Source organism: Phyllobates terribilis, unplaced genomic scaffold (assembly GCF_046119375.1).
Source record: "Phyllobates terribilis strain yellow unplaced genomic scaffold, ASM4611937v1 Scaffold_3__8_contigs__length_932513732, whole genome shotgun sequence".
In the NCBI taxonomy this organism is placed as follows: domain Eukaryota; kingdom Metazoa; phylum Chordata; class Amphibia; order Anura; family Dendrobatidae; genus Phyllobates; species Phyllobates terribilis.
The window spans coordinates 547,829,259-547,853,178 of record NW_027362763.1 but is presented as its reverse complement, the minus strand read 5'-3'; the positions used below and the strand labels follow the sequence as shown (position 1 = coordinate 547,853,178).

At 42.6% G+C, this 23,920-nt stretch overlaps 1 protein-coding gene across 5 annotated transcripts in view; it reads right to left on the bottom strand.

The window, feature by feature from the left end:
- The window catches only part of SYTL3 (synaptotagmin like 3), a 250,595-nt gene that overhangs the window by 101,375 nt on the left and 125,300 nt on the right, over nt 1–23,920 (bottom strand). For all 5 annotated transcript variants that reach the window (XM_073671356.1, XM_073671357.1, XM_073671358.1 and 2 more), the window contains 2 exons: nt 8,251–8,466; nt 6,029–6,093 (listed from right to left, as the gene is read on the bottom strand). In XM_073671356.1, the coding sequence (XP_073527457.1) occupies nt 6,029–6,093; nt 8,251–8,466 (281 nt within the window). The remainder of the gene's footprint in view (nt 1–6,028; nt 6,094–8,250; nt 8,467–23,920) is intronic.

Genomic DNA, 23,920 nt, shown 5'->3' with positions numbered 1-23,920 from the left:
AAATGCCCAGGCTATGCAAGGCTTAGCACCCATGCGACCTGAAGAGCCACCACGACTTGTGGTGAGAGGCAGAGTTGTGTTTGAGGATGCAGTTGTTGACGTGCTTCCAGTACTACGTCTCTGTCCAGGAAGGCGCAACCTGACCTCGTCGTCACTAGCATCTTCCTCCACCTCCTCTGCTGACCTCATCTCTTGGCTGACTGTGGGTTGACAGTAAGTGGGATCTCCGACCTCATCATCATCACCCTGTGCGTTATCACACCCGTCGTCCTCAGAGCCAACCTGTTCCTGCCCTGACAAAAAACTAAAGTTGTCGCTCCAATCAGGTATTTGAGTCTTATCATCGTCTTCCTCATTGTCTCCACCAACAGGAGTTACAGTTTGGGAATGAGGGTCTACATTATGGTCAGAACCTTCTGCGTCTGGTCCTGGATCCGACTCATAAAGATTCTGGGCATCAGTGCAGATCATTTCCTCGTCTGGATTCACAGAAGCGCTGGAGTCGACCTCTGATTCCCAGGCTATAGTATGAGTAAACAGCTCTGCAGACTCAACCATCTGTTCTACCTCATACTCAGACGGGCAGCTGGAGATTTGGGAGCTGTGAGGAAGCAAGTGCGATTTGGGTGACACCTTTGAGGACTGGAGTATTTGTGATGTTGAAGTTGATGTGGAGGAGAGCCCACTTAAAGGAGCACTTGATATCCGTTGAAGCACCTGCTGTTTTTGTGCCTCATCTGGAATTTGTAGCGATTGGCGTGGCCGTAAGAAAGGGATCTTATCACATTGTCCGCTAAAAGAAGTAGACATTTTAGTTTGGCTGGAAGATGGTCTTTCTTCTGCAGATGTTACTGTTGCTTTAACACCTACCCCACGGACACAACCTTTTTTCCCCTTCCCAACACGCCTATTCCCCTTTCCACCAGCAGCAGGCCTTTTTCCACTCATTTTGGTGGTTAACTAATTCACAACTCTGGAGTTGTTTGCACACAAAAAACAATGGATGGTAACCGAGCAGAGCTGAGTGGCCAAACTGTGGTATTAGGCCAAAACTATTGGCTGGGTTAGATGCAGAAAAAAATTATTTTGAATTTGCAACCTGATGGAGGTCAGTATAGATGGACTAATACAAATAGTCGCACACACTGCTAGAAGCCCAAATATTTTTTCAGAGGTACTGTAGATGCAGATAAAAATTATTTTTAATTTGCAACCTGATGGAGGTCAGTATAGATGGACTAATAGACCAAGTCCCATACACTGCTAGAAGCCCAAATATTTTTTCAGAGCTAGATGCAGAAAAAAATTATTTTTAATTTGCAACCTGATGGAGGTCAGTATAGATGGACTAATAGACCAAGTCCCACACACCGCTAGAAGCCCAACTATTTTTTCAGAGCTAGATGCAGAAAAAAATTATATTCAGTTTGCAACCTGCTGGAGGTCAGTATAGAAGGACTAATAGAACAAGTCCCACACACTGCTAGAAGCCCAAATATTTTTTCAGAGCTAAATGAAGAAAAAAATTATTTTTAATTTGCAACCTGATGGAGGTCAGTATAGATGGACTAATAGACCAAGTCCCACACACTGCTAGAAGCCCAAATATTTTTTCAGAGCTAGATGCAGAAAAAAATTATTTTTAATTTGCAACCTGATGGAGGTCAGTATAGATGGACTAATAGACCAAGTCCCACACACCGCTAGAAGCCCAAATATTTTTTCAGAGCTAGATGCAGAAAAAAATTATTTTTAATTTGCAACCTGATGGAGGTCAGTATAGATGGACTAATAGACCAAGTCCCACACACCGCTAGAAGCCCAACTATTTTTTCAGAGCTAGATGCAGAAAAAAATTATATTCAATTTGCAACCTGCTGGAGGTCAGTATAGAAGGACTAATAGAACAAGTCCCACACACTGCTAGAAGCCCAAATATTTTTTCAGAGCTAAATGAAGAAAAAAATTATTTTTAATTTGCAACCTGATGGAGGTCAGTATAGATGGACTAATAGACCAAGTCCCACACACTGCTAGAAGCCCAAATATTTTTTCAGAGCTAGATGCAGAAAAAAATTATTTTTAATTTGCAACCTGATGGAGGTCAGTATAGATGGACTAATAGACCAAGTCCCACACACCGCTAGAAGCCCAAATATTTTTTCAGAGCTAGATGCAGAAAAAAATTATTTTTAATTTGCAACCTGATGGAGGTCAGTATAGATGGACTAATAGACCAAGTCCCACACACTGCTAGAAGCCCAAATATTTTTTCAGAGCTAGATGCAGAAAAAAATTATTTTTAATTTGCAACCTGATGGAGGTCAGTATAGATGGACTAATAGACCAAGTCCCACACACCGCTAGAAGCCCAAATATTTTTTCAGAGCTAGATGCAGAAAAAAATTATATTCAGTTTGCAACCTGATGGAGGTCAGTATAGATGGACTAATAGAATGATGCTATGCCCAAAAGATTTTACTTCACTAGGTGCAGTAAAAAAATTGGTATTCTATACACAGGTGTTATATCTTGCAACACAGATAGGCTACTCCACTGACTAACACACTCTGCAATAGGCCAAAAAGGATTAGCTTTGCTAGATTCAGCCAAATGCTGTGAAAAAAACTTGCACAGCACTGGCACAGACCTGCCTGGCAAAAACTGATAGGAACTCATGTAACCTAGTCCTGAAAAGGACTCCAATTACAATTAGTCTTTACTCCCACAACCTATCTATTTAAGAGCACAGACCTCCCTGATAAAAGTCGTAGGAAATGCTGTAACCTAGTCCTTAAAAGGACTGCAATCACAACTATTCCCTACTCCCAAGCTATCTGTATATTTGTGCGAAAATTGGCTTGAAATTAACAAGGTATAGCGCACACAGCAACAGCGGTGCCGTCTAACACGCAGCTGCAGCAGTGAGAAAATGGTGGCGACGGGGAAAATGGCTTGGTCTTATAGGGCAAGGACATGTGACATACACTGCCAATGACACATGCCCTTGCTTGTGTGAAAAAAAGCACTTCGCTCCGTGTGTGCGCTGCTGATAGGCTGACAGATTGCACCTCCCCACTGCAAATGCGGGAAAGAGAAAAAAAAATGGAGATCTTCATTGTTCCTGCAGAGATCCATCCCCTGCCCCTCCCCCCACCCCGCTGTACACTCAAACTGCGTATTAACATTAATTTTCATCATTACTGAGAAAAAATCCAGTTATGATTTTGGTGCACGAACAGTTATCGAACATAACCTCGAACAGCCGAATTTTTCTCAAATTGTTCGTGTTCGCCGAACGGCTCGAACACCGCCCAAAACAGCTCGAATTTGAGATTGGCGAACAGTTTGAGTAGAACAACGCTCATCTCTAATCATTACTTTAAGAAATTGGGAAAACTTTGAAAGTGTCCCCAAGTGCAGTTGCAAAAAACATCAAGCGCTACAAAGAAACTGGCTCACATGAGGACCGCCCCAGGAAAGGAAGACCAAGAGTCACCTCTGCTTCTGAGGATAAGTTTATCCGAATCACCAGCCTCAGAAATCGCAGGTTAACAGCAGCTCAGATTAGAGACCAGGTCAATGCCACACAGAGTTCTAGCAGCAGACACATCTCTACAACAACTGTTAAGAGGAGACTTTGTGCAGCAGGCCTTCATGGTAAAATAGCTGCTAGGAAACCACTGCTAAGGACAGACAACAAGCAGAAGAGACTTGTTTGGGCTAAAGAACACAAGGAATGGACATTAGACCAGTGGAAATCTGTGCTTTGTTCTGATGAATCCAAATTTGAGATCTTTGGTTCCAACCACCGTGTCTTTGTGCGATGCAGAAAAGGTGAATGGATGGACTCTACATGCCTGGTTCCCACCGTGAAGCATGGAGGAGGAGGTGTGATGGTGTGGGGGTGCTTTGCTGGTGACACTGTTGGGGATTTATTCAAAATTGAAGGCATACTGAACCAATATGGCTACCACAGCATCTTGCAGCGGCATGCTATTCCATCCGGTTTACGTTTAGTTGGACCATCATTTATTTTTCAACAGGACAATGACCCCAAACACACCTCCAGGCTGTGTAAGTGCTATTTGACCAAGAGGGAGAGTGATGGGGTGCTACACCAGATGACCTGGCCTCCACAGTCACCAGACCTGAACCCAATTGAGATGGTTTGGGGTGAGCTGGACCGCAGAGTGAAGGCAAAAGGGCCAACAAGTGCTAAGCATCTCTGGGAACTCCTTCAAGATTGTTGGAAGGCCATTTCTGGTGACTACGTCTTGAAGCTCATCAAGAGAATGCCAAGAGTGTGCAAAGCAGTCATCAAAGCAAAAGGTGGCTACTTTGAAGAACCTAGAATATAAGACATATTTTCAGTTGTTTCACACTTTTTTGTTAAGTATATAATTCCACATGTGTTAATTCATAGTTTTGATTCCTTCAGTGTGAATGTATAATTTTCATAGTCATGAAAATACAGAAAAATCTTTAAATGAGAAGGTGTGTCCAAACTTTTGGTCTGTACTATATATATATATATATATATATATATATATATATATATATATATATATATATATATACAGCTCTGGCAAAAATTAAGAGACCACTGTAAAATTTTCAGTTTCTCTGATTTTTCTCTTTATAGGTATATTTTTGAGTAAAATGTATATTGTTGCTTTAGTCTATAAACTACTGACAACATGTCTCCGAAATTCAAAGCTAAAAATGTTGTATTTATTTGCAGCAAATGATAAAGCGTCAAAATACTAAAATACTAAAAAAGAAACAGTGCTTTCAGACCTCAAATTACTCATGTTTTAACTCAGGAACAGTTCAGAAATCACAGCTTTCATGCATCTTGGCATGCTTTCCACCAGTCTTTCCATGCTTTCCAATAGAAAACTGTTCGGTGGTCTCTTAATTTTTGCCAGAGCTGTATATAAATAAATGATAAATGTTAATTTAAAAAATTTTCTTTTCTTAGATTCCACTAGACCAACCATATAGATCTTTGGCCACTCATACGTATTTTGGGCCACCCAGAGGGCTAATGATCGACCTGGAGACAGGAATGTGGGTTTTTGTAGTTTAGAGGTCTCCTGGGGGGATATCAGGGGTTTAAGTTTGAAACAAGTTTTCTCTGATGTAGTTTCCATCAATAGTCATTCGCTCCCACTATCTTAATACTGCACGTACGTGGGTTGGTAGTGATTTATGCATTTTGAAGTTGGCTGAGCTCCTCACTCTTATGAGATCTAACCTGGACCGTTTCTCTGGTTTCTTTTCAGAGCTCAGAATCGTATGGTCGAAGATTTTTCCTCTCTTAGTGTGGCAGGGTTCTCGGGATGCAGATGCGATTAAGCAGACTCTTACAATGGAAAATACCCAAATAACTAGTCGTGTCCGCTTCTGTGATGGTGCAGTGATCAGACATCGCCAATTGGAGGGGGATACTAGACGTTTAATGATGCAAGTCGGAATACACCTCACGGATATTGGTTTGAACATATTCTTCCCAGGCATCCAAGATGGTTTGGAACAGACTCTCTTTTTGTTGGGTGGAGGTCAGAGCCAGGTCTAATTGACCGGACCACTCTTTGGCATTCAAAATTATGAGAATCCAGGCTTAGTGCAGAATTTCACACTGGAAGTGGTGTTGGCATATCCCTTATGGTTAGTTGTGTTGATTTATAAAGATTATCATATACGTTTTATAATAAAGCTGTGACTGATTCCCACCCAACAAGATAAACTCTGTCTCTTTTATGGTTATTATGGGAAGTGGGTGAAATTGGTATTTTGCTGTTATGCCTTCACAGTCTTGTGGTCTCATTTAAGCCAAGCTGTCATTTAGAGAACGCCTCAATATTAAGCAGTAATTGTGCACGTCTGTCTTGCTCCACATAAATCATAATTCTTGCAAATGTAGTCTGATGTACCTATTAGCAAATAGAATTTGTATTCACAATAAAAAGCCTTGATACCTGTAACAATTCTGTGCAACTTATGTTTTTCGAAAAAATATTACCTGCAGATGGAAATTTTTTTTCTCTTTCATCATAAAACCATTCGCCAGTCTTTATTTTAACGTCCCTGTTTTGCATAGGGGAAACAGCATCAATGTTAGTATCTGTAATATCATCAAATTTTATTTTACTTTATCACATGCCTAATTGTGGTGCTTTATCAAACACTTTTAATTTGCTCCAAGTATAGACATAGAAAATCATACCAAAAAAAATGTCATAAAACCAGCTTGTGCAAATACACAATTATTGTACGTTCACACATGTCAAATTTTAGTGCAGAAATTTTTCAGCTCCTTACATCTGAATTGGGTTGTTTCGTCGGCTTGTGATTTTTTGCAAAATCCATTCAGATAAACAAGAGAGTCACTGAAATTTCTTCAACAAGTCTACCACGTGTGAACATATCCGTATATAAGGAAGCTGCAACCTAATAAGAGGTGCAAGAACTAGTAGGTGAAACTGGCACTCATCTGTGCTGCTATTGGATCCATAGGTGTCACTCACTATAGATCAGATAGAACGGAGGTGCATATGGAAACCAGCACTTCTATTCCTCCTGCAACGCACAGGAGAAGGTGGCTGCCAGTCTACAATACTTAAGTGTGAATGATTTTTTTTTTCTTTGGTATGTATTGAATGTGACTGCTTTATGATTAAGAATTGCCAACCTGATTTTTAATTTATAACTTAATTTTAGAACTTATCTAAAAATTATGGACAGCCAATGATTTCAGACATATCGGAAAACCAAAATTAAAGGTCTATAGAAGGAATGTCAAACTCAAACACACAGAGGGCCAAAATGAAAAACTGGGACAAAAGTCACGGGCCAACCAGTATACAATATAATGGGTCCCACAAAGTCCTCCATACAGAATAATGAGCCCCACATAGTCCTACATGCAGTATTATGGGCCCCACATAGTCCTCCTTACAGAATAATGGGCCCCACATAGTCCTCCATACAGAATAATGGCCTTACGTAGGCCTCATTACAGAATAATGGGCCCCACATAGTCCTCCATACAGAATAATGGCCCTACAAAGTCCTCCATACAGAATAATGAGCCCCACATAGTTCGTCACGCATTATTATGGGCCCCACATAGTCCTCCTTACAGAATAATGGGCCCCACATAGTCCTCCATACAGAATAATGGCCTTACGTAGGCCTCATTACAGAATAATGGGCCCCACATAGTCCTCCATACAGAATAATGGCCCTACAAAGTCCTCCATACAGAATAATGAGCCCCACATAGTCCTTCATGCAGTATTATGGGCCCCACATAGTCCTCCATACAGAATAATGGCCCTACAAAGTCCTCCATACAGAATAATGAGCCCCACATAGTTCTTCATGCATTATTATGGGCCCCACATAGTCCTCCTTACAGAATAATGGGCCCCACATAGTCCTCCATACAGAATAATGGCCTTACGTAGGCCTCATTACAGAATAATGGGCCCCACATAGACCTCCATACAGAATAATGGGCCCCACAAAGTCCTCCATACATAATAATGAGCCCCACATAGTTCTACATGTAGTATTATGGGCCCCACATAGTCCTCCATCAGAATAATGGGTCCCACGTAGTCCTTCATACAGTATAATGGGCCCCACATAGTCTTCCATTCAGCATAATGGGCCCCACATAGTCCTCCATATAGAATAATGGCCCCACATAGGGGTGGTGGTTCTGGTGTCGTGAGACAAGTAAAACCACCCTGCGGGTCAGATATGGCCCACGGGCCAGAGTTTGACATGTATGGTCTATAGGTTAGAAATCTAATATTAAAGGGAACCTGACCGATAACATGCTGTACGATCCACGGGCAGCATGTATCAGACACTGGCTGTATCATTTTAGCCATATACAGTATATTTAACTGTAAGTACTAAAGCATGAAATGGCTGAAAATAATGCCAATGAGGATTATTTTTTACTGTGTAACTTGTACAGTACTGCATAGTTATAAGACAGGGCCCACCTCTATACTCAAAGACTTTTGTTAGTTTGTGAAATATCTCATACACAGTAAAGTCTGCACTAGCAGAACACAATTTGCAGAGTTTTTCTTATGATAAAATCATAAGATAGTTGGGTCACAGACATAAATCAAAAGATACAACTAAATCCTCATGTATTTAATATGCTTGTTATAGATTATTTTCAAAATGTTCACACAGTTGAATGCAAGAATTGATGTTTGTTACCCATGAGCGTTGCACACAGTACACTTCCATACAATGCTGCAGCGGTAAATTTGGCATTCCTGGCACACTCTGTGACTGCAGCCATGGCAGACAGCCCCTCTGTTCAGCAATCTTCCGAGAGCTTTCTGGCATCGAGCGCATGATCGCTCTTCGTATTCTCTGCTTGCACTCTTCGCCCCTTTCCATCGAAGCTGTTGTAAGTGTGTTTTCAGCTTTCTGCATCAAATAACAGAAAAAGATGTAAATGAACACTATAAATGTTGTAGAAAATTAAAAGGGCAGTACAGGATTAAAAATATGGCTACTTCGTCCAAAAAAAACAGCATTTCAACTATCTATGCTATTGTACGTGTATGCTATTGCAGTGTAAATAGGACCTATCATTTAAAAAACTTCATGATGCAGAACACAACCAAAATGGAAAATCTTTCTCCAATATACAGTACAGTATAGTGCAAACCTTTTAGGCAGGTTTGTAAAAAATGTTGCAAAGTAAGAATATTTTAAAAACTTGAAGTGCTAAGAGATTATTTTTATCAGTTAACAAAATACTAAGTGAATGAACAAAATAAAAATCTAAATCAGATAAATGTTTGGTCTGACCGCCTTTTGCCTTGTTCTTCTAGGTATACTTTCACACAGTTTTTGAAGTAACTCAGCAGGTAGACTGTACGAAACATCTTGATGAACCACCTATCTTCTGTGTATGTATGCTTACACAAATCCTTCTGTTTCTTGTAATCCCATAAGTTTTGATAATGTTATGATCAGGGCTCTGTGCGACCATATCACCATTTCCAGAACTTATTGTTCATCTTTACACTGAAGATAGTTCTTAATGACATTGTCTTTATGTTTAATGTCAATGTCCTGCTGCGGAATAGCATTGAAGACAGTAAGAAATTGGCAACATGGAGGACCATAGACACAGTGGTCAACAAAGGAAACTTAGGGCAATAGAGTAAAAACATGCTTACTTCTCTTCAAAATCAAAAGATGTCCAGCAGTGCCATCAGCTCAGAATTGGCAGCAACCAGTGAGTCTAAGCTACATCCATCTACTGTTTGGAGAAGTTTGGCCAAAAGTGGATTTCATGGAAAAATTTTGGTGACAAAACATACCATTCGACATGGAAAACAGGCTAAGTGACTCAACTATGTACAAAAACATTGGAACTGGGTGCAGGAAAATAACAGTAGGTGCTCTGGACTGATGAGCCAAAATGTGAAATATTTCACATTAACAGAATACAGTTTTGTTTGCCAAAAGGGCTGGAGACCAGTGCAATAAATGGTGTCTGCAAGCAACAGTGAAGCATGATGGAGTTTCATTGCAAATTTTTGGTCTGCATTTCAGCAAATGGAGTTGGGAATTTGATCAAGATCAATTGTATCCTCAATCAACCTTACTATCAAGAAGGAGTCTGATCGGCTTCAAATTTATTCTGCTGCAGGACAACGACCTGAAACATACAGCCAATGTCATTAAAGCGAACCTGTCATTAGAATTGAGCTAAGTAAACTACATGCAGTGTCAGGTTGGCACCATTACACTGATTAAAATGATACTTGGGTTGATGAATTCTGTCTTTTTTTAAAAGACTACAATATGAACTCCGCAAGCGCAGTATTTAAAATAGGAGGCAGATCTCTGAAGGATCAGTGACCTGTCATTTAAGCCACAATGATGAAGATAATGCCAGAGCAACATAAAAAGATCAGCCCACATGCCCGCTCAAAAACATGAGAATCTAATTATCTCCAAACTGCAAGTAAAGATTAAACAACAAACAGATTTCATTAACCCAGGCATCATTTTAATCAGTGTAACGGCGCCAACCTGATACTGCCTGTAGTTTACTTAGCACAATCCTGATGACAGGCTCGCTTAAAGAACTATCTTCAATGTAAAAAAGAATAATGAAACTTTGAAGTCAATATATGTCCACCTCAGCACCCTGATATCAACATTAGCATGATGGTAACTGCTCGGTACTCGCCAGAGCATCTCACTACCAAGATGCTCAGCGTTCCTTGAGTATTTCCGGGATGCTTTGGATGGGAGATTGGGTCCCCTCCCCGCATGTTTGGCACTCTTTAGACAGTCAATTAACATGCAGGGATTGCCTGGCACTCACTGTAATGCTGTAGCCATGTTGGTCTATATAAGACCTGGTGAACCTAGGCTCGTCACAGTATATCCTGGAGACAGGCAAAGTAGGGGGAGCTGCTGCTGAGTGAGGGACAGAATTGGTGGTTGTTTTAGTCAGGTATTCCACAGCTATATATACATCTAAACTAACAGTCCTTCTAAGGACTAATCCAGCTGCATATATTACTGGTTATAGCAGGAGTTAGGCAGGCAGGGTTTCTGGACAGTGTATACAGCACAATAGGGTCCATTGCACGTTCTGTCTGCTGCTGCTGTTGCAGATATCCATAGCCCTACATATCAGGGCTATTTTTTTTTGCTCTTAATCCTGATTATTTGCTTAAAAAGAAATACAGTACTCCATTTTACTGCTCTATTTGCTTGTTAGCAGAATACAGGCAGATTTTTTTTATTTTATTTGAATGGCTGTATTGTGTAAGCAGAGAAACTTTTTCATCATCACACGTGATCCCATATTACTGCGGTAATAATCGTGACATTTTTGGAGCTTGTCAAATATTTCACTCCATTTTAAGTCAGCCAGCTGTGTTTTCTTGAACCTATTCACACTTGGCCGCTGACCAATACCATATCTATAAGGTCACTTCCTACAGCCGCGGTCATCAGAAGTGATCCCATATTACTTCGGTAATAATACAGACATTTTGTGGAGCGTGCCAAATATACTACATTTAAAGTCAGCCAGCTGTGTGTTGTTGAACCTATTCACACTTGGTCGTTGACCAATAATATACTACAAGGTCACAGTCTAAAACCGTGGTCGTCACACGTGATCGCATATTACCTCGGTAATAATACAGGCATTTTGTGGAGCAGGTCAAATATTACACTCCATTTAAAATGGTAATGGCGTGTGGCAAGGGACGGGGAAGTGGATGTGATGGTGCACACAGAGGCCGAGGCGGTGGGTAAGATGAAACTGTGCCTGCTGAGGGAGAACAACAAACACCCACATAATGTCAAACTATCTTCCTGTCCCAATTACTAGTGGGTCATGGAACACCACTCTTGAAGCCGGAGCAGTGTGAAAAGGTTGTTGGTTGGATAGCAGATAATGCTTCCAGTCAGGTTGCCACCCCCACCACCCTGTCTTCCACACGGTCAAGTCCCAGTAGCCATGTGTCTGGACCACATATTCCTCACCCTGATCCTCCTTTCTCCCACCATGCCGAGTGCCCGGAGACAACTGATCCCACACTTGGACACTCCAAAGTGCTGCTCACTTTTTCATTTATAGATTCGGGCCTCTCGCCGGGCCCGTTTCAAGCAGAGCAAGAGGAGATCGCATGTAGCGATGCTCAAATATTTGAACAGCCACGGTCACATGAAGGCGACAGTGGGAAAGTGCAATTACTGTTGCAAGAGGTGGATAATGAGATACAATTGCCAGAAAGTCAGGAGGAGGACCAGGGTGCGGAAGTGGAAATCGAGTAGGTGAACGATGAAGTCACTGACCCAACCTGGCAAGTTGACATGCATAGCGAGGACAGCAGCATACAGGGGAAGGGAGACATAGCACCACAACATGCAGGAACAAGCAGAGGGGTGGTCACAGACGCAAGGCAGGCAACTTTTCCTTGGAACACCAACAAGATGGAAGTTGCCAGTCTAACTGTTAGGTCTTCCAGAGTCTGGCTCTTTTTTAAATACTGTCCAGATAACCCCAAAAAGGCCATTTGCAACATCTGCCAGGCCAGCATCAGCAGGGGCAGCAAAACTACCAGCCTGACCATCACCAGCATGCTCAGGCACATGACTGCAAAGCACCCGACTATGTGGGCTGAACGCCAGAGTCCAGAAACAGTGTCTGCGGGCGACACCACTGCCTGTTCTGCTGTTGTGGGTGAACGCCAATCCCCTGTTCATGGCGCAGGCGAAGATGCCTCCCGCCCTGCACCTGTCGTTGCACACTTGCAACCATCATCGTCACCGTCCACTTCCTTGTCCCAGCGCAGCGTTCAGTTGGCCCTATCCCAGTCCTTGGAACACAAGCGCAAATACGCAGCCAACCCCCCATAGGTCACACTACTAAACTCACACATTTCTCGAATGCTTGCACTTGAAATGTTGCCTTTTAGGCTCGTGGAGACAGAATCTTTCCGCAACCTGATAGCAGCGGCCATCCCTCGGTACTCGGTCCCCAGCCGCCACTATTTCTCTCTGTGTGCCGTCCCTGCATTACACAAGCACGTGTCCCAGAATATTAGCCGTGCCCTCAACAACGCAATTACTGGGAAGGTCCACCTAACCACGGACACGTAGACAAGTGCTTGTGGCCAGGGACAGTACATCTCGCTGATGGCACACTGGGTTAATATAGTGGAAGCCGGGACCCAGTCGGACCCTGGGACGGAACATGTCCTCCCGACGCTGAAGATTGCGGGCCCTGGGTCAGTCAGGGTTGCCCCCACATTCTACAGCTCCTGCACCTCCTCCTTTTCCTCAGCCTCCATCTCTGAAATTACCAATTCAGTCAGAAACTGGAAGCACTGCAGCACTGTCTTGGCCAAGCAGCAACAGGCACTGTTGAAGCTAATATGCTTAGGGGACAAGGACCACCAAGATGGTGAGTGGCCATGATGCCATAATTAGCGTCACCATCCCGCTTCTCTGTCTTCTGAAACGCTCGCTGCTCACAATTAAAGAGGAGGCATTGCAGGTGGAGGACGATGAGATGAAGCAAGGAACCATACAGGGTGATGCCACACAGCCCAGCCTCATCTCAATCCATTGAGGATTGGGTGCTAATGAGGAGGAGGAACAGGAGCTGGTTTCCTGCGCTACAGAAGGTACTACCCACACCACATTCATACCGTCTGTTCAGCGTGGATGGCCTGAGGAAAGGGAGAATGAGGAGGAGAGCATGGACAGTGGTCCTCGTGGTCAGGACAGGGAAGACTTGGCTGGTAGCAGTCTGGCACACATGGCTGACTTTATGTTCCTATGCCTTTCCCGTGAACCTCGCGTTCTACGCATTTTGGCCAACAGTAATTACTGGTTGGTCACACTTCTAGACCCACACTATAGGGAGAACTTTCTGTCTCTCCTTCCCATGGTGGAGAGGTCTAGTAAAATGTGGCAGTACCAGAAGGCCCTTGATGCGGAATTATTAAAAAAATTCCCATCTGAAAACGCTGTCGGCAGCGGTCACAGTTCCTTGGACAACCAAGGAGTACAGACGAGGAAGATGCTGAAGGAGTACCTTGCCGACCGTACCAAGGTCTGACACTATGGTCACTTCATACAGGACACAGATTGGCAGGACATTTTCCTCCACAATCACTGGCAACAAGTACCAGGAACAACCTCCCCACTCCTTGCTGCCGGAAACTTATCCTGAGGATTATTTATCTTTTATGGTCTAAATTCAACAAACCCAGGCCCCTGATGAAAACCACGGAGGGGTTGAAACGTTGGGCGAGTATTCACTGGAGAACCATTAAAGGAAATTAAGTTTGAAATTGCAACTATCTGACTATCTACATTATTTTTGAGTGCCGGAACCTTATTTACTTCATTAAGTGGCAAGAACTGGCATGTCACTGCATGGACACTACCAGTATAGGAGACCCAGTCCTTAACAATGGTAAATAAATTTTTAATGAGGACCTCCTGTATGTCTCTTCAAAGGGGTATTGTAATGCGTCCAATTTTTTGGCAGCACTTGCAGTCACTGCATGGGCATTACCACTATAGGAGACCCAGTCCTTAACAATGGTAAACTATTTTTTTAATGAGGACCTCCTGTACATCTCTTCAAAGGGGTATTGGAGTGCGTCCAATTTTTTGGCAGCCCTTGCAGTCACTGCATGGGCATTACCAGTATAAGAGTCCCAGTCCTTAACAATGGTAACAATTTTTTTAATGAAGACCTTCTGTACTTCTCTTTAATGAGGTACTGCAGTGCATCCAATTTTTTGGCAGCCCTTGCATTCACTGCATGGGCATTACCACTACAGGAGACCCACGCCTTTATAATGTGAACATTTTTTTTTACTGAGGCCCTCCTCTATGTCTCTTCAAAGGTGTATTGGGGTTTTTCCAAGTTTTGGGCATGCCTTGCAATCACTGCATATGCAATAACAGTATAAGAGACCCGTTCATTAATAATGGGAAATTAATATTTTAAATCAGACCCTCCTCTATGTGTCTTCAAATTGGTATTGAGCTTTTTCCAAAATTTGGGCAGGCCTTTCAGTCACTGCATACGCAATAAGAGTATAGGAGACCCGCTCCTTAATAATGGGATATTATTTTTTTTTATAAATGAGGCCCTCCTCTATGACTGTTCAAAGGTGTATTGGGGTTTTTCCAAAATTTGGGCAGGCCTTGCTGTCACTACATATGCAATAACAGTATAAGAGAACCACTCCTTTATAATGGGAACATTTTTTTAACTGAGGCCCTCCTCTATGTGTTTTCAAATTGGTATTGGGGTTTTTCCAAAATTTGGGCACACCTTTCAGTCATTGCATATGTAATAACAGTATAGGAGACCCGCTCCTTAATAATGGAAAATTATTTTTTTAACCCCTTTATGACGTGTGCCATAATAGTAAAACATACGTCATAACCTCCTGTTTAGTGAGGGCTCTGGCGCTGAGCCCGCACCTTTCCGGGCATATGTCAGCTGATCTATACAGCTGACATGTGCCCACACCAGCCGTGGGTGGAAACGCAATCCACCTGCGGCTGTTAATCAGTTAAATGCAGCTGTCAATCTCTGACAGCAGCATTTAACTCGCGCTTCTGGGAAGCGCGTCATTGGCTCCGCCCATCGGTCACATGATCGTGGGTTGCCGATGGGTTGGCATGACAAACAGAAGACTCCTGCGGCTGTCACTGCCAGATTGCTATGAGCGCCGCCCAGCGGTCGGCGCTCACAGCAAGTGAGCAAATCTGCTACACACAGGCAATCTGATCATTGCCTGTGTGTAGTACAGGTGATCAGGCAAGTGCTGCTTCTAGTCTCCCATGGAGACTATTGCAGCATGCAAAAAGTAAAAAAAAATGTTTTTAAAAATATTAAAAAAATATAAAAGTTTAAATCACCCCACTTTAGCCCCATTCAAAATAAAACAATTAAAAAAAAAACACACTTACACATATTTGGTATCACTGTGTTCAGAATCGCTCGATCTATCAATATAAAAAACAATTAATCCGATCGGTAATCGGCGTAAGGAGAAAAAAATTCTAAACGCCAGAATTAAGTTTTTTTGGTGACCACAACATTGCAATAAAATGCAATAACGGGCGATCAAAACATCGGATCTTCCCCAAAATGGTATCAATAAAAAAGTCAGCTCAGCTTGCAAAAAATAAGCCCTTACCTGGCCCCAGATTCCAAAAAATGGAGGCGTTATGGGTCTCGAAAAAAGGCGCCATTTTTTTTAAGCAAATCTGGGATTTTTTTTTCCACCACTTAAATAATAAAGAACCTATACATGCTTGGTATCAATGAACTCATAATGACCTGGAGAATAATAATGGCAGGTCAGTTTTAGCATTCAGTGAACGTGGTGAAAAAAAAAAAGAAAAAACAACTGTGGAATTGTACTTTTTTGCAATTTCACCGCACTTGGAATTTTTTTCTGGTTTGCAGTACATGATATGGTAAAACCAGTGATGTCATTGAAGTACAACTTGTCCCGCAAAAAATAAGCCCTCACACGGTGATATTGACTGAAAAATAAAAAAGTTATGGCTCTGAGAAGAAGGGGAGCAAAAAAGAAAACGCAAAATGGTCCGGTCATTAAGAGGTTAAATGAGGCCCTCCTCTGTGTGTCTTCAAATTGGTGTTGGGGATTTTCCAAATTTGAAATCACTGCATATGCAATAAATGTATAGGAGACCCGCTCCTTTATAATGGGATTTTTTTTTTTTAATGAGGCCCCCCTCTATGTGTCTTCAAATTGGTATTGAGGTTTTTCCAAAATTTGGGCAGGCCTTGAAGTCACTGCATACTCAATAACAGTATAGGGAACCAGCTCCTTAATAATGGGAACAACAATGCATAACCAGCTGATGGCCCTCTACCAATAGTGAGGGCTGACTGCTGGCCCTTTAACAATAGTAAGGGCCATCTGGTGGCCCTATAAAAATAGGCTTTGTGACTTTCAGAGTCCCTCCTTCATAAATGAAACAGGATGTGTCTGATCATGTCTCACACATCACATGACCAGATAAGGTAGTAAAATGTTAAAATTACATTACCGATGAATGTATTTTTCACTGTTGAAAGCAATGCAAAAGTGCAAAAACGCTATGTGTGAACATAGCCCAAGGTGTGCAGGAGCATTTTTGTTTATTTATTTTGCCTTATATACAAGTCATTATCCTGAAAAGGATGTCCCTTAACATTTTTTCCAGGAAAATCCATTTTGGTTTAGTTTTTGTATGTTTTATTGTGAGTCCGTAAAAGTGGCGTAATACTCTGACAACATTGTTCACAGCAGTGACCTGGGAGTCAGAGATGCTTACAGGGGTCTTCCCGATTCTGTTCCCATGTAATTTGAGCACTGTTCCCATCGATTTGGGCAATTTTTAGGCCCCCTGCAGACCTACAGGGGACTGCCGGAAAAATGCTTGAGTTTCCCATAGACTTACATTGGGCTCGTTGCTCGGGTCGAGCACCTGAGCATTACGATTTGCTCGACCCAAGCAACAAGAATCCGGGCATTTTAGTGCTCGCTCATCACTAATCAACATCATCAAGTCTCTGTGGTATTACATGAAGAGAAAGAAGGATTTCGGCAAGCTAACTTCTACAGAAGATCTGTGGTTAGTTCTCCAAAATGTTAGTAACAACTTCACTGCTGAGTTCCATAAAAAATGTGTGAAATTGTGCCTAGAACAATTGATACTTGGATTATATTTTGAAAGTAAAGGGTGGTCACACCAAATATTGATTTATTTTTATGCCTTCACTTTACATTTTATTAATTTATAAAAAATATACTTTAACCCTGCTGATGAAGCTGTTGATACAACAAAAGGTACATCAAGGATAGTGTTTGTTTCCATTTCTATTATAGATTTCGGGGTAAACTTTGAGAGCTACTTTATTAAATGCAAGTTATATTTTTAGGTTATATTTGAATTTCATTAGTTTTGTGTCAGTAGCGTAGCTGCCGGAAGGAGGAGGTCAAGGGGGGGGATCAACCCTGGCCCCTAACTCGGAGGAGCCCACCTGGAGCTACCACCATGCTTAACTGTATCGGCCCACATACAGAGTGGGGGCTAACAAGTGGGCGATGATACAGATTTGGAGCTACTAGGGGGGGCTTTAAGGAGGACATCATACAGAGCCATCATACAGCATGGTGGCTACTTAGGGAGCCATCATAGAGAGTGGGAGCTCTTAAGGGGTCATCATACAGCATAGAGGCTACTAAGGGGGCTATCATACAATGTGGGGACTACTATGGGGCCATCTTACAATATGGCGGCTACTGTGTGGGCCAACACATAGTGCAGCAGCTACTGTGGGGGTCATCATATTGTGTGTGATAGTTGCGGCTGCTCTCTCACTTCCTTCAGATGTCTTATTTGTCTGAAAGAGACAAGAGTGAAGCCAGCACTGTTTGGCTACAGGGATGATATAACAATGTTGGGAGAGCCTGTGCTGCTATCGATGGAACAGCATCCACATCAGAGGGAAGTATATATTTGTTTTACTGGGGAAAGCACAGGAATTGAGAAACGGTTGTCTAAGTAGTGAACCATCCCTTTAACACTTCTATTGGGCCCTGCCATGCTAGTAACAGCAACATATGCTAGTAACAGCATATATTAGATCACACTTGGGAAGTCTTAATCTTAGGTTACCAATGATTTATTGAATAGTGTGCTTATACCCATTTGGCACTGCTCAGAGATTTCTAACATTTTAGTATAGAGCAAAAGGTATTCCCATTCTCAGGGCTAGTACCACCCAGAAAACCTGAACAAGTATCGGTTCCTGTGACTCCTGGGGAATTCCGATGAACTGCCGAAACTGCAGTGATATGAAAGGAGTTCCAAAGAACTCCTTTCATATCACTGCAGGCAACTGTTAGGTGGTTAGGACCAGGCAACTGTTAGGTGGATTCATAACTGGCTTAGTGATCGGACTCAAAGGGTGGTTGTAAATGGCTTCACATCCAGCTGGATGAATGTCTCAAGTGGGGTACCACAGGGCTCCGTCCTGGGACCTGTATTGTTCAACATCTTTATCAATGATTTAGATGAAGGAATTGAGGGTAAACTGATTAAATTTGCTGATGACACAAAGCTAGGAGGGATAGCTAATACTAGAGAAGAGAGAGAGAGGATTCAAAAAGACCTAAATAAACTGGAGCAGTGGGCAGCAACCAACAGAATGGTTTTTAACAGGGAAAAATGCAAAGTACTACATCTGGGCAATAAAAATGAAAAAAGCATATACAGAATGGGAGGAATAGAGCTAAGCAACAGTACATGTGAAAAAGACTTAGGTATACTAATAGATCATAGACTGAACATGAGTCAACAGTGTGATGCAGCAGCAAAAAAGGCAAATACAATTCTGGGATGTATTAACAGAAGCATACAGTCTAGATCACGTGAAGTCATTATCGGTCTTTACTCCTCTTTGGTCAGACCTCATCTGGAATACTGTGTACAGTTTTGGGCACCACATTTTAAAAAAGACATAGACAAACTGGAGCAAGTTCAGAGAAGAGCGACCAGAATGGTGACTGGTCTGCAAACCATGTCCTATGAGGAACGGTTGCAGGATTTGGGAATGTTTAGCTTGCAAAAAAGAAGACTGAGAGGAGACTTAATAGCTGTCTACAAATATGTCAAGGGCTGTCACATTGTAGAAGGATCATCTTTATTCTCATTTGCACAAGGAAAGACTAGAAGCAATGGGATGAAACTAAATGGGAGGAGACACAGATTAGATATTAGAAAAAACTTTTTGACAGTTAGGGTGATTAATAAGTGGAACAGGCTGCCACGAGAGGTGGTGAGTTCCCCTTCAATGGACGTCTTCAAACAGAGGCTGGACAGACATCTGTCTGAGATGATTTAGTGAATCCTGCTTTGAGCAGGGGGTTGGACCAGATGACCCAGGAGGTCCCTTCCAACTCTACCATTCTATGATTCTATGATTCTATGATTCTATGAACTCCATTTTCTTTTTCCTGAAAATCTCCTTTTGTTCAGAAGGGAACAGAAACACAATGTGAACAGGGCCTTATATACATATATGGAATATTGCAGTCTACTATGCTATGCAAAACTAAACCAGTATACCAGCAAGACAAAGGCCGGAGAATTCTCTCCTTGTACATGCTGGTGTAAGGAGATGGACACACTGCCCACGTTCCCCCTTAAGGACACGAGTGTTGTTATGGTGTATAATGTGAATTGAGATGTTCATTATTGGTGATAATGTTGTGTTTTGCCCAACAGTATGGGGAGTAGCAGTTAAGTCTGGGAACTAGCCCAGAGTGGGAGGGGCTAAGGTGCAGGGACAGAGACAGTTTCCTCACAGGATATCAGATAAGGCCCAGTATGCATCAGAAGCAGACTTAAGGTCTGAACAGTAAGCAGTGCTGCATGGCGTGAGTGTCCCAAAGTGAGATGAGACTGAGATGGTGGATAGCGAGATCCGGAGTAAAGAGGAAGGAGAATTGACAAAAGGACAGAGTGGTCAATTGGAGACGGGTCCGGGGAGAGGATGCCTGACAGTACAGTTTATAACTCAATGAGGTAACGGGCCAAGACAGAACAGAGATCATGGGAAGAAGAGAGTTCCCTCGGCGGGAGTTTCAAGGCATCAGTAGCAGATAAGCTAAGTACCAGACATATTGGTAAGCTAGTTCCTTTGAGGGGAACAGCGGGTTGAGAATAGGACTCTCACTAACTGGACTGTAGTACTGAGCTGGGTTGTGGTGAAGCAAGGTGAAACAGTGGAGATAAAGATCAAGTGAGTTAATAGGAAGGAACTGAGACTATCTGTGAAAATGCTCCGTATTATGAAGGAAATGTTCATTAAGCTGTGTACCCGCTATCTTCTGTACACAATCCCCACCAAGTTACCGTTCAGTAAAAAGTTTATATTTAACTGGTGGTTTCCCTCATTGAAGTGCTCAACATCTGGTCCTCGCTAGTGTTGAGCCACCCCCGTAGTGTTCGGGTTCGGTTCGTCGAACACCGGAATGTTCGAGGAACTGTTCGTCGAACTATTCGTTGAACACCTTAGAACACCATCGAACACCGTTAAAACCAATGGCAGGCAAACAAAAACACATAGAAACACATAGAAAACACCTTCAAACGTGTCCAAAAGCTGACAAACTGCTCAGAAGACGCTCTCTTTAAAAAAGCCGGCCGGCAATTCAGCAGCGGCATACACCGGTAACCGACAATTTAGACAAGAAGGAATAGAGCATCACACATAGATTAGATAGATAGAAACATGTCAGTCACATATATAAGAAGTACAGTGACAGTGTTGGTTACTGTACTTGTCATTTAGTGTAAAGGATTTATTTAAAAAAATAATAGTGTTTTCATGCACCGTCTCTTTAAAGAAGCCAGCCGGCAATTCAGCAGCGGTACCCGACAATTTAGAACAGAAAGATAGAGCATCACACATAGATTAGATAGATAGAAACATGTCAGTCACATATATATGAAGTACAGTGACAGTGTTGGTTACTGTACTTGTCATTTAGTGTTAAAATAAAGGATTTATTAAAACAAAAATTGGAGTGGGGTTCCCCGTAATTTTAGTCTCTAGCGGAGGTTAAGCAGACGGCTGGGGCAGATGTTTGAAGCCTGGGAAGGGGGTAATACCTGGCCGGTCATAGAAGCACCATCTTCTGGCGCTGTACCCAACTCATCCAGGGCCCTGGTGCGGTGGCTCACTGGGTAATAAAGGGGTTAGGGCCAGCTTGGCATTATCAGCTGGCCCTAAGCCCGAAATTCATGGAGTCACGCCAATATTAGACATGACCACCATGAATTTCTAGTAAAGTATTTAAAAAAAAACACAACACCCAGAAAAAAGTCCTTTAATTGAAATAAACACACAATTCTTTATTGTTCTAAATTAAACCATACTTACCATCACGCCCATTCCAGCTGAAGCCAACGATCTCCTGCAATAAAAGAAAAATAATAAAGCAACATTATCCTTACCTTTCCATGGTTCCCAGGACAGCTCCAGCTCTGCTACATCGAGATGACAGGCTGGACCGCAGCAGAAAGCTGCCATCCAGCCTGTCATCCCGCAGACACTGAGAAGCGCAGGCTTGCTTGCGCTCCTCAGTGTCTCGCTGTGACAGCATCCAGATGAGCCGAGTTCATGTCCAATGAACTCAGCTCACCTCATGCACGTCACTGACAGCGTGGGAAAATTCTCCTGCACTCAGCGCTTCAGTGTGAGAATTCTCCCACGCTGTCAGTGACGTACATGAGGTGATCTCATGTCCAATGATCTCAGCTCACCTCATGCACGTCACTGACAGCGTGGGAGAATTCTCACGCTGTAGCGCTGAGTGCAGGAGAATTTTCCCACGCTGTCAGTGACGTGCCTGAGGTGAGCTGAGTTCATTGGACATGACCTCGGCTCATCTTTATGCCGTCACAGCGAGACACTGAGGAGAGAAAGCATGCCTGCGCTTCTCAGTGTCTGCGGCATGGCAAGCTGGATGGCAGCGTTCTGCTGCAATCCAGCCTGTCATGTGAATTAGCAGAGCTGAAGCTGTCGTGGGAACCATGGAAAGGTAAGGATGATGTTGCTTTATTATTTTATTTTTATTTTGCAGGAGATCGTTGGCTTCAGCTGGAATGGGTGTGACGGTAAGTATGGTTTAATTTAGAACAATAAAGAATTGTGTCTTTATTTCAATTAAAGGACTTTATTCTGGGTGTTTGTGGGTTTTTTTTAACTTTGACTATGGGGTTAGTAATGGGGGTGTCTTATAGACGCCTCTCCATTACTAACCTGGGCTTGATGTCAGCAGGCATTATAATCTGACATCAACCCCAGCCCTATTACCCCACTGCCACCGCTACAGGGCAGTGGGAAGAGCGAGGCTAAGTGCCAGAATTGGCGCATCCTATGGATGCGCCATTTCTGGGGCGGCTGACGGCTGGTGTTTCTAGCCTGGGAGGGGGCCAATATTCATGGCACCCTTCCTGGGCTATTAATATCAGCCCCCAGCTGTCTGCCTAGCCTTTGCTAGCTAAAATAGGGGGGACCCCACGTAATTTTTTTTGGGGGGGGTCCCCCATTTTAATAGCTAGTAAAAGCTAGGTATTCAGCTGGGGGCTGATATTAGTAGCCTGGGAAGCTCCGTGGGTATTACCCCCTTCCCAGGCTTCAAACATCTGCCCCAGCCGTCTGCTTAAGCTCCGCTAGAGCCTAAAATTATGGGGAACCCCACGCCAATTTTTTTTTAAATAAATCCTTTATTTTAACACTAAATGACAAGTACAGTAATCAACACTGTCACTGTACTTCATATATATGTGACTGACATGTTTCTATCTATCTAATCTATGTGTGATTCTCTATTGCTTCTATTCTAAATTGTCGGGTACCGCTGCTGAATTGCCGGCCGGCTTTTTTAAAGAGACGGTGCATGAAAACACTATTATTTTTTTTAATAAATCCTTTACACTAAATGACAAGTACAGTAAGCAACACTGTCACTGTACTTCATATATATATGTGACTGACATGTTTCTATCTATCTAATCTATGCGTGATTCTCTATTCCTTCTATTCTAAATTGTCGGGTACCGCTAGTGAAATGCCGGCCGGCTTTTTTAAAGAGATGGTGCATGAAAACACTATTATTTTTTTTAATAAATCCTTTACACTAAATGACAAGTACAGTAAGCAACACTGTCACTGTACTTCATATATATGTGACTGACATGTTTGTATCTATCTAATCTATGTGTGATTCTCTATTCTTTCGGTTCTAAATTGTCGGGTACCGGTGAATACTGCTGCAGAATTGCCGGCTTTTCATGTTTCACTGTGAGCACTGTTCCCATCGATTTTGGCAATCACTGTAATGCCACAACCATCATGGCTGTGGCGTTACAGTGAGTGGCAGACAATCCCTGCATGATTGGTGCTCTAAATAGCGCCAGACATGCAGGACACGCTTTTGGTGCACGAACAGTTATCAAACATAACCTCGAACAGCCGAATTTTTTGCAAATTGCTCAGGTTCATCGAACAACTCGAACACCGCCAAAACAGCTCGAATTTGAGATTGGCGAACAGTTCTAGTTGAACACCGCTCATCTCTAGTCCTCGCCAACCAAAGTAACTGGTAACATGCAGCCTGAAAGGGCATAGCGCCCCCAGAGCACAAGTCGAATGTGAATGAAACCGAGGGCACTACCCAAATATAAATGGGGATCATCCAGAAGCACACCAAAAAAATTTACTGAACAATGGAAGACAAGCGGTGTGCAAAAGAAACTGGGATCACCACAAAAT